Below are 17,676 nucleotides of genomic sequence, written 5' to 3' on the forward strand. Positions count from 1 at the left end.
AAACGTTCATTCCCTGAATTTGACATTCATGAATCCGTGAGTTATTTTGTGTTAGGAGGAGAAGGTAGGGGGTCTTTTACGCTTTTTTATTTAATTTCGCCGATTTAGGAAGGAAACATTCTTTTCATTGGATACAATGCAGCTTGATTGAACTTTATGAGCCCTCTATGTTATGCGGTTATGTATATGTGAGCTATATTTTGAGATTAAAAATGCTGGTATCTTTTGCTTTCAATAATGTCTAAAATCATACCATTGCACCGAACAATTCTTGATCTGAACCAAAGTTTTTGGTTTATTTTGAGTTAAAATTTAGTTATTTTGTATAGCTCAGTTTGTAGTGCATCAGGACTCCAGGTGTTGGTGTTGTGTTGAGAGCGGAAATGTGTCACTCACTACTGGCTCGGATGCTCCTGTGTTCAATTATCAATATTGTGGTAACTCTGATGTGATGGTCATATGCTTTTGGGAGCACCTGCAGTCAGTCAAAGTAATTTGGGTGGGGCAGTCCATGCCTGCTTTTGAACCCTGTCCATGTACACTGAACCCTGACATCACTCATCTGAATCATGAATGCTCTCATTATTGGGAACAGCGAGATCAGAGTGTAGCTAGCGGTCAATTCTTCACATCAAGTCCTGCTTACTGTGGGATTCAGCTATGTCATTCCAATTTCCATCCATTTCATCATTCAAGCTAAATTGATAAAAACTAAAAAGTCTTAGCATCTTTTGAATATATCAATGCCTCATTGGCTTGAAGTTGAACCATGATGCAGACAGTCTGCTGTGGCCAAAATTTGAATGAAGATGGGTATTAGGTTAATTTTTTGCTAGTTTATTCAGGCTGCATCTACATAGCTAGGTAAAATTGATTTATTCTGTATATTTTTACAACCTTGGAAAAATTAGCAGATCCAAGAGGCAACTCATTGCAATTTGAACTTGTTAGTTCTCCTGACTTTCAATCTTTAAGCTTTTAAAAATGATTGCTATCAGATTTATTGTCATTCATTTTTTGTGTAGGTAACAGCGCATCACCCTTTAATTTGTCTATGTCCTCTGACAGCCTTCTCACTGTTACAGAGCAGACTGCAGCCATGGAGGACAAGCCCCCGGCGCCTCCGGTGCGGATGGCCAGTGTGCGGTCGGGCGGCGGTGACCGCGCGCCCGCCGACCTCCTGGCCGGCCAGCTCTCCCGGCCACTGCCCAAGGAGCCCGACGACGAGCGAAAGCGCCGCCTCAAAGCCAAGGTCACCAAGAAACACTTTGACAAGCCGGCCATATCCTATCCGACGAATTTCGAGCACACTGTGCACGTCGGCTTCGACCCAACCACCGGCGAGTTCAGCGGCATGCCTGAGGCGTGGGTGTCGCTACTGAGCAGCTCCAACATCAGCATCCAGGAGCAGAAGAAGAACCCGCAGGCGGTCATCGACGTGCTCAACTACTACGACGCCTCCAACAAGGACAAGGAGCACCCCAAGTACATGGTGCCCAAGTCGGCCGACCACAGTCACGGCAGCTGGGCGTCGCCGACGCGCTCTCCGCGGCCCAGCATCGGCTCTCAGCCGGGCAGCACGGCCGGCGCGGCGCTGCCCGGCTCGCGACACACGTCGTCGGCCTCGACGGCCACGGCCAGCACGCCGGACACGGCCTCGGCAGAGGTGGCCGACGAGGAGGACGACGAGCCCGAGGAGGCGTCCCCGCCGCCGCCGCCGGTGGCCGCCCGGCCCGAGCGCACCAAATCCATCTACACTCGGCCGCTGGATGACGAGCCCACGCTGCCGCCGCCGCCGACACCGCCCACCAACGGCGCGCCGCTCGACACCAACAAGAACCCGACCGCGGCGCCGTCTACACCGGCGCGCAGCCGCGCCAAGAGCAAAATGACCGACGAGGAAATCCTGGACCGTCTGCGCTGCATCGTCACTGTCGGAGATCCGCACCGCAAGTACACCAAGATGGAGAAGATCGGTCAGGGTGCGTCCGGCACGGTGTACACAGCTATCGAGACAGCCACCGGCTGCGAGGTGGCCATCAAACAGATGAACCTCTCCCAGCAGCCCAAGAAGGAGCTCATCATCAACGAGATTGTCGTCATGCGGGAGAACAAGCACCCGAACGTGGTGAACTATCTGGACAGTTTCCTGGTGGGTGAGGAGCTCTGGGTGGTGATGGAGTACCTTCCCGGCGGCTCGCTGACTGATGTGGTGACCGAAACGTGCATGGACGAGGGTCAGATCGCGGCTGTGTGTCGCGAGGTACTCCAGGCGCTGCAGTTCCTGCATGTCAACCACGTCATCCATCGGGATATCAAATCAGACAACATTCTGCTCGGTATGGACGGTTCGGTGAAGCTGACAGACTTCGGGTTCTGCGCTCAGATCTCGCCTGAACAGACCAAGAGGACGACTATGGTGGGTACGCCCTACTGGATGGCGCCGGAGGTGGTCACCCGCAAACAGTACGGGCCCAAGGTGGACGTCTGGTCCCTGGGTATCATGGCCATTGAGATGATAGAGGGAGAGCCGCCCTATCTGAACGAGAACCCGCTCCGGGCGCTCTATCTGATCGCCACCAACGGGCGGCCGGAGATCAAGGAGCGGGACAAACTATCTGCCCAGTTCCAGGCGTTCCTTGACCTCTGTCTGGAGGTGGACGTCGACAAGCGGCCGACAGCGGCCGAGCTCCTCAAACATCCGTTTATGAAGACGTGTCGACCGCTGGCCAGTCTGCACCCGCTCATACTGGCGGCCCGGGAGGCCATCCGCGGTCACTAGCCGGCCGGTGACGAACGGCGACCTTTGGTGGCCAGCCGTGACCCTCGGTGACCTGTGGATACCTTCGGTGACCTCTGGTGACCCGTGGTGGCAAGCAGAGGCTCTCAGTGACCCGTGGGGACCCTCGGGGACGAGCCATGACCCTCGGTAACCCGTGGTAACCCTCGGTGACCTCAGCGGTCGCCGCGGCCGCCTCTCCGATGACTGCCGTCAGTGGGAGCAATCCCGACACACGGGAGTTCTGAGACATGTCACATTGTTGTGGCCTCTCGCCGCCGGCTGCGTCCGAGCGCGTTCGGCGCTGTCTCCAGTCTGTCTGTCTGTAGGCAGAGTTGTCTGTCTGTTCGCAGACGTAACCTCCAGGCGGCGTGCAGTCTCCAGAGAGTAGAGACAGACTTACACACTGTATCCAGTGTCCGACAAATGCGTACTGTATACTGTATAGAGCAGAGGCGCTGATACAGTGTCTGACGTGTACAACAGACACAGCTTGCTAGGCGGGTCCGTCACACAGGCAGTCGCCTCTCGGTCCTCAGTTGTCCGCGCCGCGTCTCTCAGCGCCTATCCAACGTGCAACTCTGTCGGAAAGTGTTCAGTGGCAGCGCTTCTTGGGTCCGGAGACTGACGAGGGAAAGAGGGAAGGAGAGAGCGATCGGCCTGCGCGCAGCGACATCGAATCTCAGCGTCTCATGGTCTAGGCCGCTAGCGTCTTTTAGCGGGGCAGCAGCAGCGCGCAGCACTCGTGTCGTTTTGTAGCTATCTAGTTGAGTTAGGCAGCCTACGCGCGGGGACGACCAGCCTAACATAGATGAGGGCGGCCGGGACCGCCTCACGCATGTTAATCGTATTGGCAATCTTCAGCTGCTATAAGAAGATTTCGTGATAACCATATCCTTTACTAAATAGCTTCTCAGTAGTAGCATGTTCTTGCCAATTGTGTTGATTGATTTGTTTTCCGCCGCCGGCACTGACAAATAGGGACAATAAAACGTCTTATACTGAATTTATTCGAATGAGTGTACGTCATATTTTGACAGAACCCTTTGTTTTTGAATAAACACCGAAAAACCTTTACGTTCTTTGTCGTCTGCAGTGCACAGGGTTTTCACGCGACGATAGGGTTGCCCACACGTCTCACAGCCGCGCGGAGGTCGGTGGGACGTCCTGTCTGCTGCCCCTCGGTCACGTCCGCTGGTCAGATCCCCCCCCCCCCCCCCCGGTAACTAGACCGCCTCCGAGTCGGACGTCCGAGTCAGCATGTAGTCTCGGTATCAGCGGCGGGTCGGGACGACAGCTGACGGGCGGAGCGATGGTCTGTTCGCACCGCCGCCGCGCCCGTACCGGTCAACCAGCCTGAGAAATGGTGTCTGGTGGGGAGAATGTGAAACACGAGTTGGAGATCGTGACGGAATGAACACTGCAACGTGGCTCAAAACTGCGCCCAGCGGCGTGCGGGGAGTGACTCATTCACGCGGCTCATTCCCAGGAGTTTGAGTTGAGTCATGAACTCATGAGACATAAAGGAAGTGTGCCCAGGATTTATAGGCTTTTGTTCACCGGCCTCGCAATCCGTTCTCTACTTAACGTAACTAGGTGAGCTCGCTCGACTTCGAATTCCTTAATCAGATTGATTATTAGGACTTCTACATGTAAAGATGATATGCACTGATTTGTTTATTTCCAAAACAGGCAGTAACATTACATAAAACACACATTTTGAAGATATCTACTCATATCCCGCACGGCCATAGCATACCATACGTTCGCACACGGGTCCGGACCTCGCCGGGACTCTTGAGATAACTGCACAACGGCCCCCACTCCGCACGAGCGCGCGCCCGCCGTACCCATATACATTAGCTCACGTGCTGTACCCTCAACTGTGTGTCAACTGCGCACGCCATTCGCTTTGGAAGGCAGAGCAGTCAGAGAGAGTGGGGGAGAAGTTGGGTAGAGCACAGAGAGCAGTCGGCGCTGGTGGGAAGGGATGGGTTTCGCTCTCAATTCACACGCGATCGCAGCAAGACAGCCAGACAGGTCACAGTGAACACATCGATTGCATATGAAGTGTCGATGCGACATAGTGTAACTTGAAGATCCCTCTGTCAACCGCCAGGGCCGAGGACTCGTACGGGACACGGAATCAGGTTCAGCTGTCATGATTGGTGGCTTATTCACGTGGCAACGGGGCAAGATTGGTAGATTCACTGCCAAGAAGCAAAACGGTTCAAAACATCGAAGACAGTAAACGCAACACAGCTAAAAACCTACCAAAACGTCGTTTGAAGTAAAATGAGCAAAAGACACTTCATCTTGCGAGGAGGCGTCGCAAACTTGGCATCCACGACAAGAATGGTCGCAGCGGTTGAATAGAGCCCATCACATACGGTAGATCCTCGACCCCGGCAAGACACGAAGCTGACGAAGCTCAGATGAAAACTCGGTAACTAACAGTTTGTCAACGCGTGTTCAATAAATAACTGCACACGCACACGCACGCGCACACCGGAGAGGGATGAGGGCTGGGCTGAGCTGAGCTGGGAAAGTCGCTGTCATCAGCCAGCGACCCCCAGCGCCCGCCGCCACACCCGCCCTCTATATTTGTACCCGCGTCTGCAGTTCAGTTCTGGTTGGCGCCACCGTCCACAGGTGGCGCTAGTTGCCGCCGGTCGCCGGTCACTGGCCCGACATCGGCGGTTTGGGCGGATCTCGACTCCGACTGGGTGAGTCGGAGCCATTAGAATCTGAGGAACGGAGCAAAACAGGCATTACCATCTGAAACATTTCAGCGAATATTTCACAGAATTAATGTTCTTGTCAGTCGACAAGAAAAGCCGATAATCGAGCCTAAAAAAGATACGGGCTATGAACCTCAGCATTAAAAGAAGGGTTGGATCATCGGCCATCAGTGACTGTTGTACGCGAGGATTGTTGTTGGTCGGCCTGACATATCATCCCAATCACCTCTCACAGGGACCAGATATCATACCACCCGCTTTGTAGAATAAATCATCTTAATTAGTGATTAAACGTTCATTTGACTCACCTACGTCGTCTTTTTGTATGCGCACTATATCGTCTTTACCGACTTTCCGTTTCCGGGCCGCCGCTGCGTCCTTACCGAGCGGTGACTCGGTCTCCGGCGGCGTCTCGGCTGGAACATCAGTGGCAAATCGTTAGTCAGCTCTAATACGCTAATAACGAAACAATTGGTTAGGCTATCACGGTGGATCACAACCGACAACAAAAAGACTGAGCTCCCACTTATTATGGGATATTCGGAGAGCGCAGCCCTAAATGTGCCCGAAACACATGCCACAATATTGCTGATATGGGAATGAACATCGTACGTATACATTTTGTATTACCAGTATAACGCCTTTTGGGGCGACTAACGGAGCGAGCGAGAGGGTGAGCCTTGCACGTGCGAAATTGCGAGGGGGTACCTCCAAATGAGTTGTGCGCGGCACCCTACTAACCGGTCTCTAGCGATGTGCCAAATTTGAGCACAATCGGCCCACCCGTTCTCGAGATCTTCTTCTTCTTCTGTTGTCCGGCGATTCCGGCGGGCCGATCATCGGGCCTCCGGCAGGAGGCCAGTCCTCCTGAAGAACCTCAGCACCGCGTCCGGGTCCTCTTGTAGCACCGTCAGTGTCGGGGTGTGGCCGAGGAGCGCAGACCGCGCCGCCTGGTATTTCGGGCATTCACAGACCACGTGTTCCGTGTCCTCCGGCACGCCACACTCGGGACACAGGCCGTCGGTGTCCGGCCTGTTCCATCTGGCTAGTGTGGCTTGGAGCAGTGGACAGCGGTTCGCTCGCAGCTGATGGAGCAGAACCTGGTCCCGTCTGGCCCATTCACTCTCATACTTCAGGCAGCGCCCGTCCGTCGCTCTCCGGTGTGTGTGCTCCGGGGGCACGGTGGTGTGGTACGTGCCAGACCATTTCTTCCAGCACACACCACGGATGGCCACTTTCGCCGACGGGAGGTCGATCTTGGCCGTTTCTTGAGGGAGGGTCCTTCCGGTGTTTGCAGCCTGGTCTGCCTGCTCGTTTCCCGCGATGTCTGCGTGGCCAGGGATCCAGACGATTTGCACGTTCATATTTCTGCGACTGAGATGGTTCAGGCCTGTCCATATCTCGGTAAAGGTTTCTGGGGCGGGCCCTCTGGTACCCTGTTTGAGGAAGGTTACCAGTGAGAGTGAGTCGGTGCACAGGCGGGTCGTCTTGACTTCCTTTGGAGCTCCCGCTGCGTCCCTCACAGCTGCCAGGAAAGCCACTTGCTCGGCCCGGTACGAGCTTGACCACTTGCCGGCCGGTACGCTCCAGGTCGCGTTGCCTCGGTCTTGCTCGATGCGGACAACTCCCCCTCCGCCAACTCCAAACCCCTTCTCCGTGGAACCGTCAGTGTAGTAGGTTGAGTCCGTGGGCGGCAGGGATTCCAGGACGCGCTCTGCTGCCGCTCGCCTTCTTTCCGGTGGATCATGTCTGGAGGTGGTGTCACCAGATTCCGTGTGGAAGCTGATCCTTCCTTTCCCCATCGACAGCCACGGGGGGCGCGGTGGCAGGGACATTGTCTCCCTCTCCGTCTCCTCTAGCAGCGCTTCCTTCGCGATCTTGGTCGCTTCTTCGCGCCAGGTCTGCCGGTTCACGAGCCGCTTCCTCATCTTCCTGGTGACCGTCTGTCGGGCCGGGACGCTGTCAGGGAGACGGATGACCCTCTCTCGCAGGATCGCGCCTTGTTCTTCAGCCAGAGAAGAGATGCTCCGGATGTTGGCCTCCGCCATCACCACCCTCGTCCTCGTGCCGGCTGGGCAGCCCGTGATGATTCGGGCTCCGGCGGCCGCGACCTGGTCCATCTTCTCCCTGTTCGTCTTCCGGCTCAGCGACATGTACGCCGCGCTTCCATACAGCGCTACGGGTTGGATGAACTGGCAGTACATCCTTCGCAGGGTTACTGAGCTGCAACCCCACGTGGTTCCCGCCAGGGCCTTGGTGACTTGCAGTCGCTTTGCCAGTTTGCCCTTCAGCTGCTGTACATGTTGGGTGAAAGACAGTTGGGTATCGAAGACGACTCCCAGCACTGTGACTTCGCTGGTTTGCTGTATGATCGTGTCCCCCAGACAGATGTCCACCTTTTTCTTTGAGTTTACTTCGTGTACGTTGGAGGTGAATAAGATTGTCTTGGTTTTGGTGGCGCTGATTATCATGTTCCAGGCGTAGGCCCATTCCTCTACTTCGTCCATTGCCGCCTGCACCTTGGCCTGGGCTGTGGGGACGCTGCTGTCACTGGCGTAGATGATCAGGTCGTCTGCGTACATGCCGATCTGCACGTCGTGCCGCCGCAGCACTGGTGCCAGGTCGTTGATGTAGCAGAGCCACAGGAGCGGTGAGATCACTCCTCCCTGCGGCAGGCCCTCCCGCATCTTCACCTCTGCGGATGCCGTCTCGTCCCATGCCACTCTGGCTCTTCGATCTGCCAGGAAGTTCCTGATCCACCTCATCATACATGGTGGAACATCCATGTCCGTCATCTTGTAGAGCAGACTGGTTTTGTTGACACGGTCGTACGCGGCAGTCATGTCTACAGCCACCAGGACTGTTCTCTTGGTGGGCTTCGCTTCCATGGCATCCATAATATCTTGGCCGAGTCGAGCGATCTGCTCCTCTGTGCACCGGCCGGATCTGAAGCCCGCCTGTTCTGGGACGAGGGTGCCATTCGCTTCGAGCAGGTACGCCAGTCGTCCCTGGAGGAGGCGTTCGGCCAGTTTACAGATGCAGCTGGTGAGGCTGATGGGGCGGTACGACGACGGCTGTTCCGGGGGTTTCCCGTTCTTGTGAATCGGTATGATCTTGGCTCTGCGCCAGGCGGTGGGCACCTCTCCCGATGCGAGACTCTTGTTCAGCACTCTGAGGAGCGTCTTCCTGCCCGCCGTGCTGAGTTCCTTCAGCATCTGTGGCATCACTCCGTCCGGGCCGGGGGCACCTGTTTTCATGTGAGACAGGGCCACTTCCAGCTCCGTCAGGCTGTAGGGACGGCAGACTTTGCCCCGGCAGTTTGGGTGTTGCTTGCATGGTTGGGCTACCGCCTTGTTCACCGCCTGTCGTCTGGCCTTCTGGTGGTCTCTGAGTTCCTGGTTTGAGGCTGAGTATTGTGATTGGCTGACTTGGGCATAGTGTTTAGCCATGACATCTGCTTTTTCCTTCGCTGTTTTTTGCAGATCTTCTGTGCACTTTCAGGATAGCTGTCGATCCCTGCTTCTTCCCGCGTCCATCCATCGCCTTGATTGTGGAGTAGAGGTGCGAGTTGTCTGTCGCCGCGTCCATCTTCTCGCATTCGCGGGCCCATGCGTTCAGCTTTGCACGTTTTACAACTTGTTTCGCTTGTGCGGTTTTCTCAGTGCATTGTGCCATCAGATCTTCGTTTCCAGGGTCTCTCCTCAGGGCGTCTCGGGCTTCCCTTCTTTGCTGCACGGCTTCTTCGGCTTCTTCACACCACCATGCTTTCGCGTTTCTCCGGGGTGGCACGCGAGGGATGGCTTTCTCTGCCGCTTGGACCATGATTCTAGTGAGTTTTCTTGTCGCTGCCTCGGTCGATGTCATGCGGCGTAGCTTGTGCTTGAATTTGTGGTCGGTCAGTGTTCGGTACAGTGTCCAGTTTGCTTTCCGCAGGCACAGTCTCGCTCTCCTCTTTGCTGGGGGCGGCGTCTTGACTTGCATTTCCACCTTGATGTGTAGCGGGCGGTGGTCCGACGCCAGGTCTTCCCCGATACACCACTCGATCCCGCCGCTCAGGGCGGCATGGCAGATTGTGACGTCTGGTGTGGTGCCTCTACCGCTCGCATCATGTCTCGTCGGAGCTCCGGAGTTGAGCACACACATGTCATGTTGGTCCATCCACTCGGCGATCCTGCCCCCTCTGGGGTCTCTCGCACGGTTGGAGTCCCAGAGTTCGTGGTGTGCGTTCATGTCCGCTGCGATGATAACGTTTCTTCCCTGCGGGAGGCTGTCCGGGTTGAACTCGTCCCTTCTCGTGTCTTCGTTACTTGGTTTTACTGTGGCTATGTACGCGTTTAGCAGCCTTACAGTTCGTGTCGTTGATTGGATATCTATCATGACTGCGTCGGAGTTTCTGTCTCGTACGTCGTACGCTATCGGTTCGAAGCCGAAGCCGCATCCTCTACGGACCAGGGTCAGGACACCTCCGTATCCATGGGATTCTCCGGCGTGCGTTCCTCGATGCTGTCTTCTGTCAGCCCGCGCCGCCACCTCCCATCCCTCGAACTTCGGGGTCTCCTGTCCCTGTCGGAGGTTGGTTTCTTGGAGGCAGAGGACATCTACCTTTTGTTCCTCGGCGTATCGTAGGATCTCTGCCCTCGTGGACCTCGTTCTCGTTCTCGAGATCTGCCCTCGTTCCTCGAGAACTGCCCTCGAGAACTGCCCTCGTTCTCGAGATCTGGAAGCGGCACCCTGCACGTGCGCACGTGCAAAATGGGTCCCAACTGACTTGTGCACGGCACCCTACGAACTGGTCCCTAACCATGTGCCAAATTTGAGCGCCATCGGTCCAGCCGTTCTCGAGATCTGGAATCGACCCCTGCACGTGCGCACGTGCAGCAGCACCCCAACTCTGGCACATGGATATGTATTGCCTAGTGGGTGCCTACCTACATGCCAACTTTCAGCGCAATCGGCCAAGTAGTTACCGAGATATTGCAACAATTACAAAAGTGACACCTCTTCGTTTTGCACGTGGCACGTGCATAAGGGGTCACCCACATGCATCGGGAATAGTCCAATACTTGGTAGAAGGAATGAAGCTACCCTACAAAAATTACCGCATGTAAATCGGTCAAGTGGTTGCTGAGATATAAGCCTCGCAAAAGCGTGACCACGGCCGGCCGGCCGGCCGGCCGGCCGCTCATACTCAGAAATTTCCGTTAATCTAAGGAAAGACTACGCTCGCTTCGCTCGCTCCGTAATAACATAAAATTTACGCCCGTTTAGCTATTTGCAGCTCTACCAAACTGAATTCGAAACTAAAAATGCTGAGCTATGTAATCGCAAAGGTCACCCCCGACCAGCGGGTTGGTCTCTTCAATACCTGAGTTTATGTCGACTGGCAGACAGCGCTTTTTGCCCTTTCTCAAAGGCGACGCCACGCCTCCGATCTTGGAACCACTGGAAGCAAGAAAAACGGTGTTATCGACTAAAATACGAGGGACTGGACAACCAAAACAAAGCAAAACCGACCTTGTGCCGAGCGTGCAGCTCACATAAAAGTAATCAAAACATTAAAAATGACGAAAATGCAAACATACCCGTATCTAACCAGTTAAACAAAACAGACCAAACACAGATTCATTTCCCAAACAGCTCGCTCGTCGCTATCAGCCCGGCCGACTTACGGATTGAGCGCTGCGGGGCTGGCGGTGGGGTCTGCCGGCCCGCCCCCGATGGTGGGGCCGGCCGAGCGTGGCCTCTCTGAGTTGTCACCGTCGAGAGGAGCGGAGGGGACCGGCGCCGAGCTCCTGTGAACGGGGGACGACGAGTGGTTAGAGGCGGGGTTATACGGAGAGTGTAATAGACACAAACAGGGAGTATGTGTGCAAAGGGGGAATATGTAGATTGCAGAGTCACACAGGAGACACAGTTCACACTCAGCAGTACCTACCGGTCAGGATAAAGGTGAAAACACAGTTATTAGGAAGTGTACTATGCATACCGCACATGTATTATGTATACCGACTCTGATGGAGGAGATAGTTAAAAGAGATTGTGCCGAGTGTTTTACCAGAGAGAGACATAGCAAGACCGCTGATGCTAGGCTGGCTGGGAGGCTAAACGGGTCAGCTGAGGGGGCGGAGGCCGGGCATGGTCCACGCGGCAGATTGCGAACCACGTAGCCCGGCTGATAACATCGTGACGCTTGGAGTTATGACTTTCTAGTCGACTGATTGGCAAACAAACTGGAGTTACAGCGAGTTGACAAAGAACAAATGCAGGAAAGTGAGGAAACATCAAACAAACATGTGGGAAATCGTGGAAATGGTCTCGGAACGGAAGTACAAACCATGAAAGACAATAGCGTCGATAAATACTATGGCAGATTGTGAACACAGATGGAGCATCCACAGGAAAATAACACACATCGGTGAGTCTAAGAATACCACAATAATGTCACAAAGACGTAGTTCGACGTAGCAGCGCTAGAAGCTAATATTGCTTTTAGGGAGTTGACGTAGCGCATTGACGTTCAATCACAAGAAGTTCTTGTTTCTAAAATGTCGGTTATTTCCCGTGAAATAACGTCTAAGTAGCTTATCCGACGTTTCCACTAATTTCCTCGAGTTCAGTTGTCATGGAAACTGATATAGCCGGCAACTGCCCAGCAACGCTAAAGAAGAGGATCCATATGACTCCTGTCTCCTACACCCTGTCCTGACAAAATAAATCAAGAGTCAAGTGTGTTTCTCAGCTCCCAGGAAGTTCAACGCACTCGCGGTGGACGGGAAGCGGCCATTTCTAAGCCGGCCGGAAGGACAGGGCACTGCTCTCGGAGGAGACTCGCGTTAGTCACGGCACGGGTCAACGCCACGGGTCACGAACTCGTGCCCGGGGAGGGGGGAAGCAGACAGGCGGCTGGAAGTGACCCAGAAATAACGGCCGGTAGGGCTACAGCTCAGCGCAGTAGTCGGATCAGATGCTTCTGGAGCAGCTGAGAGTCCGGGCGGCGATACACGTCACCACGGTTTGGAGCTATGCTAATAGCTCATCCTCTCTGATTGGTAGACACAGGGTGAATTTGTGGGGAAAATATCTACACTGGAAATGTTTCCTACACTTAAACAGAAAAGTGTTAGGCAAAGGTTAGCGACAAGTCTGCAAGCGACATTGCTATTCGGTGTTAAGTGTCAGTGATTCGGCGCCACCGTTGTGTGACTTTTCGTGACAATGGTTTTATGAACACCGACCAATTACAACTGCCAATATGTGCATCGTCATGCATTCGCTGCAAAGCAGCAACCAACTACGCTTCTGACGACCCCACTGACCCCATCCGACAACCATTACCTAACAAACCCTGCGCTCACCCCTCCCTCCCACTCTCTCTCCCCACTCACCTGTCCGCCGGGACTCCACGCTCTGCCCGTTCCCTGTTGCTCTCTCGCGCCGGCGACTGAGCTGCGAGTCTCTCCTCTGCAGCCGACTGCTGAGACTGCCCCAGGACGGGGCTCCTGCGCTCTGCCGTCGCCTGATCGCGCCGGTACACACTGTCAATCACCCGATTGATGGCCTCCGACATGCCGATTTTCACCTCCACGCCGTCTCCATCTGGCCGCTCGGTGCCGGTGCGTTCCGCGGCCGCGTGCACGGTGGCAGAGGCGGCGGCCGTGTCACCGAGTCGCTGCTCCACCGGGCCCGGCCGGCACCTACCTGGAGCGACCGGTGAGCGCGCCGGCTTACTCATGTCCATCGCCATGTCCTGAGCGTAATGCCGCGTGTCCGTCGGGGGCGGTGGCGGCTTGGTCGGCGTTTTCTGCGGTCCACCGACCAGCGCGGTCGGCACACTGGTCACACTCTGGACAGTCACTGTGTTGGAGACTTTCGGCGGCGGCGGCGGCGGCGCCCGGCCGGCCGGCTGCTGCCGCGAGTCGAACTCGTTGGTGAACCACAGCCGCAGCGGGTCGCCCTGCCGCTCCGTCTCGGCGGGGTCGCGCGGCGGCAGCATGCCCTCCACCACCCTGTCCATCAGGCTCGAGAACTGGACCTCCGTCTCGGGATCGGACGGCAGGGGCGCCGGCGGCGGCCGGGTCGAGCCGCGCCCGGTGGTCGCCGGCGCCGACACCTGTACCGGGGGCGGAGCGGAGATCTGCGAGGGCGCCGGCGCCGCCGTGGTGGCTGCTAACGTCAGGTTCAGCGGCTGTGCGTCATCCGAGAGGCGCCGCTTGGGGCCGCCGTTGACGCTGCCGTTGGCGGTGCCCAGCGGCGCTCTGGGAGCCAGGTGGGCCGGGTGGTGCGGAGGGTGCGCCGCTGGAGCGGAGTGGTGGTGGGCCGACGGAGGGGCCGGCTGCGGCGGCGGGCCGGGCGCCGCCGACACCGCCGGACCCGTCCGGTCCGTCGGAGGACGAGACATCTGCCGGGCAGAGGGAGTCGTCAGAGTGGGCCTCGAGACTAAATCATTTACACTGGGAAAATCCCGATATGGACACGAATATAAACAAAAACATCCAGTGCAAGGACCATGACACAACTCGTTACTCGCAAATCAAACAACTCCCACAGCAAGTTCCAGCAATTACCAGCATATCGCTTACAAACACTGGCTAGTTATCCAACCGCAATAAAACGGTCTTCGTCCCATCCCAACCCCCTCATTTCCATACAAGCCCCGAATGGCATCCCCTACCCACCCCTCAGCCACGCCACCCCGGGCTTTCCGCTGCGCCAGCCGACCAACTCCAGTTTCTCGCCGAAGTCACGACTGGACGGCCATGACCCAGCCAGTCTGCCGACTGACATTCTCGACATGGTCGGAGAGTTCGCAGCCTGCAAACGAGCCCGTGCCGCGAGTCCAGTTGGGCGGCACGAAATTATCTAATCCGGGGCGGCCGCTCGGGCGAGACAAGAGCGCCGCGCCGCCGTCAGGGCGCTATAGTGTATCACCGAGAGCTATGACCAGTGTTGGTGGAGATGGAATGACCACATCACTGTTCTGGCATACCGGTTCGTCTTACCGCCTTATTTGGTGTTAAATCATTTGCAGTGACGGATTGAGATTCACCTCACGCCATATTATCTTCTCCAACAAAGAGCCTACTAGACACAAAATGCGACTGTCCGTCCGTCAGATGAAAAATCGACACTTTTATAAGCCGTTAACGAAGTAACGTCCGTTGGTTATCACCCTGTCAGTTCCTATCGCCCACCGATTGCAACACGGTGTCGCCGGGCGGCATTGTGAACCAAGGTAGTCAGACGGGAGGCCCGCCAGCTGTACGGGCGCTGCACCGACACCGGGTGACACCACCGAGCGCCCCAACACCGAGCGCCGGCCACCGGCAGCGGACAAAGGGCACCGATCAAAAACAACGCGACACATGCCGGTTCTTTTCGCGCGGCACTGAGACAGCGACAGCAGGAGGAACATACGCCAAACCAGCGTAATCACAAAAGACGAATGACGCACAATAGAGAATGTATGAAGAGTGTCGATTGTTAATCCCTCGAAACATAGATTAATGATGATCATTAATGAGTGAACAGGATTAAGCAGCAGCAAACGCCGCAAATCACGCTGCAAACAGTTCGGGAATGTGCTGCCGGTCTCTACCGTCGTAGCTCTAAAAGGTCACTGTACTCGAGCAAAACCACAAATAAGGATAGAAAGTCGGCGCCATAGTCACACAAAACAAACGAATGAAGGAACTAATACAAATAAGGAAAATATATAAGGAAATATACGAGCACCAAACAACAAGTCACAGCTCACGACAGGCCCATGACAGCTCTGATACAAACTGACAATCTAGTCTGTTCGTGTGTTGTTTTCCTCCGACAACTCCAAGTTGTTCTTCAGACAAGTCCTCCCACCTCCGCACTAAGAGAGAACCAGAGGAGGCTCAACCGACCACCGCCGGTTACAGCAGCTCACTGCGGGCTGCTGTCGGGGCCGACGGTACCTGACCTCCCCTCCCCTCCCTCCCCATCGACGCCGACGCAGGTGCGGTGCGCACGGTACAACCCCCGCCGCTCGGCTGGTTGGCGCGCGCTGATGTGTAAATATCGCCGCATCTGGATTGTTCAATGCACCGTGCAGAATTATGTTAAGGATGGATAAATTGAGCTGTGGCGTATGCGGCGCATCCCGGACGCAGTAGGGCAATAGTTTGTTACCAAGACGTACTTTGATCGGGGATAACCGGTGCGTGGTGCATAATTAGCTAATAAATTCATCAAAACATCACTCATAGGCAAATGACGATACAAATATTACTAATTATACGAAAGACCAGCCTACTTTTTGCGCATAAGTAGGTAACATCGACGCTTTTAGCCAAGTGGCGCGTCCGCCTCGCCGAAATGTCCTGTCTTCATACAAAGCACCGTGACCCAACAGACGACATCCTACATCGATCTACAGAAGATCGAGCTCGAGCTACCTGTCTACACACACGATCGCGATTCTTCTGATAATATCCAACACTCCCATAATCCCCTACTAACTCACGAATATCCACTCACACATCCGACCAATCCAATCTCACAGTTATCCCCCTCATCCCTATTATCACCTGCCAAGAGCGTAAATCAGCATCCGGTTAGCCAACGGCTCTATTCGGCGCATGACGACAGAGCCCTCCCGCTGCCCTCGTAAATAACGCATGGTCGTTTTGTGTCTGAGATGACGGCTGCCGAATACGGATTGGCGGTGACAGCGGCCGACAATTGGAGAAGTACACTCCTTGCCGGTATGGTTTGCTCAAGGTCGGAAAGGAAGAGATGATCCTAGAGTATCTCAACGCTGTCCAGCCAAACATTCCACCAGTGGAAGGTTTCGAGAGTCTAATAAAGTCGAAAAGTATGTATAAATAACCTTATGCTCATTCTTTGCACTTTTTTGTTGAAATTGAATAATTAAACAAAATCATTGATATATTTCAGCTTGCGCCATCTTCAGAATGTACAGAAACAATTGTCGACACAAACAAACAAAATTCGATTCCATCAATCAATAAATCGTGCAGCGCTTCAATCAGCTCCTTGATGAGAGAATAATTTCATATATACATGGCTCTCGAAATAACGATGCGCCGTCCATGATATCTACGATACATGTACAATATACAACACACAAGATCAATATACAATATACAAAATAACAACATAGAATCTGCATGAATCATCTCATTGTTTGGCGCAGCCTAAATCAACGGCACAATCAGACAGTAGTTGTCACAATCAATTAGTGGATATGTACAATATAGTTATGTGGGGGTGTACGATGGACGCTGCAGAAGTGGCCAGGATGAAGTTTGGGTGTTCAAACATGGTTTTTGGTTCCTTATTTCCACTGATTCGGATATTTTTAAATCAGCGACGTCTTTACACACTCTTTCAATGGAGATTTTGAATGACGATGATGTGATTGTACATGATGGGTGTCTTTGGGTAACGTGATCCCCAAGAGGGGTGTTTTTTGCCTTGTTCTTAGCGTCACGAAAGTGTTCATTGAATCTGTCACGGATGCGCCTTTTTGTTTCGCCAATGTAAATAGTACTTTCATTGTCACAAAGATTACATGTAATTTTGTAGACGGCATTTTTGATGTGACAGCGGCCTGGGAGCCCTGCTTCGCATGTGGCACAGCGTTTGGCACCAGCAGGGCACGGGGGGCTTTCCAGCGCTGACCTCACGATGTGTTTGGCCACCGTTTTCCCACTGGTCCACGCGATACGTGCCTGTACGCCACATGAGCGCACTACCCCGTTGACTCGTCGTGCAAGGGTCTCATCTATGTAGGGGAGAGATATGAAAGTCGTGTCGGTGTCTCGTTGTTTAGTGTTTCGTCTTTTTGATCTTTGTCTGTGATACATGATTTTGTGTTTAGTGCTTTGAATGAGTCTGTTCGGGTATCCATTGTGTCTGAACAGTGATTCCATGAGTCCCATGCCCCGTTCTTGTGCTTGTCTATCAGAACCTAGTCGTTTGGCGCGTAGAAGCTGAGAGTGTAGTACAGAGCGTTTGCATTGCATCGGGTGTGCTGACGTGTAGTGAATGATGATGGGGGCTGTCATAGGTTTGATGTAGAGCTCAGTGCTGTAAGAGCCGTCTTCTTTCACTCTGATCATGGTGTCAAGGTATGGTATGCATCTGTTTGGAGTTTGGTCGGTC

General features: G+C 54.5%; 2 protein-coding genes across 6 annotated transcripts in view; one reads left to right on the forward strand and one right to left on the reverse strand.

Annotated features, from left to right (window-relative positions):
* Window positions 1-4: 4 nt before the first annotated feature.
* On the forward strand, window positions 5-3,854 carry LOC122366674 (serine/threonine-protein kinase Pak-like). 3 transcript variants are annotated; one of them, XM_043339190.1, is made up of 2 exons: window positions 5-36; window positions 1,086-3,854. In XM_043339190.1, the coding sequence occupies exon 2, from the start codon at window positions 1,100-1,102 to the stop codon at window positions 2,780-2,782; it is 1,683 nt and encodes a 560-aa protein (XP_043195125.1). In that variant the 5' UTR covers window positions 5-36; window positions 1,086-1,099; the 3' UTR covers window positions 2,783-3,854. The 3 variants fall into 3 exon arrangements, with proteins under 3 accessions (XP_043195125.1, XP_043195122.1, XP_043195123.1); XM_043339187.1 differs by having other exon boundaries at window positions 15-64; XM_043339188.1 differs by lacking the exon at window positions 5-36 and adding an exon at window positions 517-864.
* Window positions 3,855-4,443: 589 nt separating this feature from the next.
* The window catches only part of LOC122366662 (SH3 and multiple ankyrin repeat domains protein 1-like), a 40,532-nt gene continuing 27,299 nt past the window's right edge, over window positions 4,444-17,676 (reverse strand). For all 3 annotated transcript variants that reach the window (XM_043339157.1, XM_043339158.1, XM_043339159.1), the window contains 5 exons: window positions 12,906-13,918; window positions 11,190-11,312; window positions 10,886-10,962; window positions 5,829-5,936; window positions 4,444-5,526 (listed from right to left, as the gene is read on the reverse strand). In XM_043339157.1, the coding sequence (XP_043195092.1) occupies window positions 5,459-5,526; window positions 5,829-5,936; window positions 10,886-10,962; window positions 11,190-11,312; window positions 12,906-13,918 (1,389 nt within the window). In that variant the 3' untranslated portion in view covers window positions 4,444-5,458. The remainder of the gene's footprint in view (window positions 5,527-5,828; window positions 5,937-10,885; window positions 10,963-11,189; window positions 11,313-12,905; window positions 13,919-17,676) is intronic.

This window comes from Amphibalanus amphitrite, unplaced genomic scaffold, assembly GCF_019059575.1.
Source record: "Amphibalanus amphitrite isolate SeventyFive unplaced genomic scaffold, NRLGWU_Aamphi_draft 000822F_arrow, whole genome shotgun sequence".
Lineage (NCBI taxonomy): Eukaryota > Metazoa > Arthropoda > Thecostraca > Balanomorpha > Balanidae > Amphibalanus > Amphibalanus amphitrite.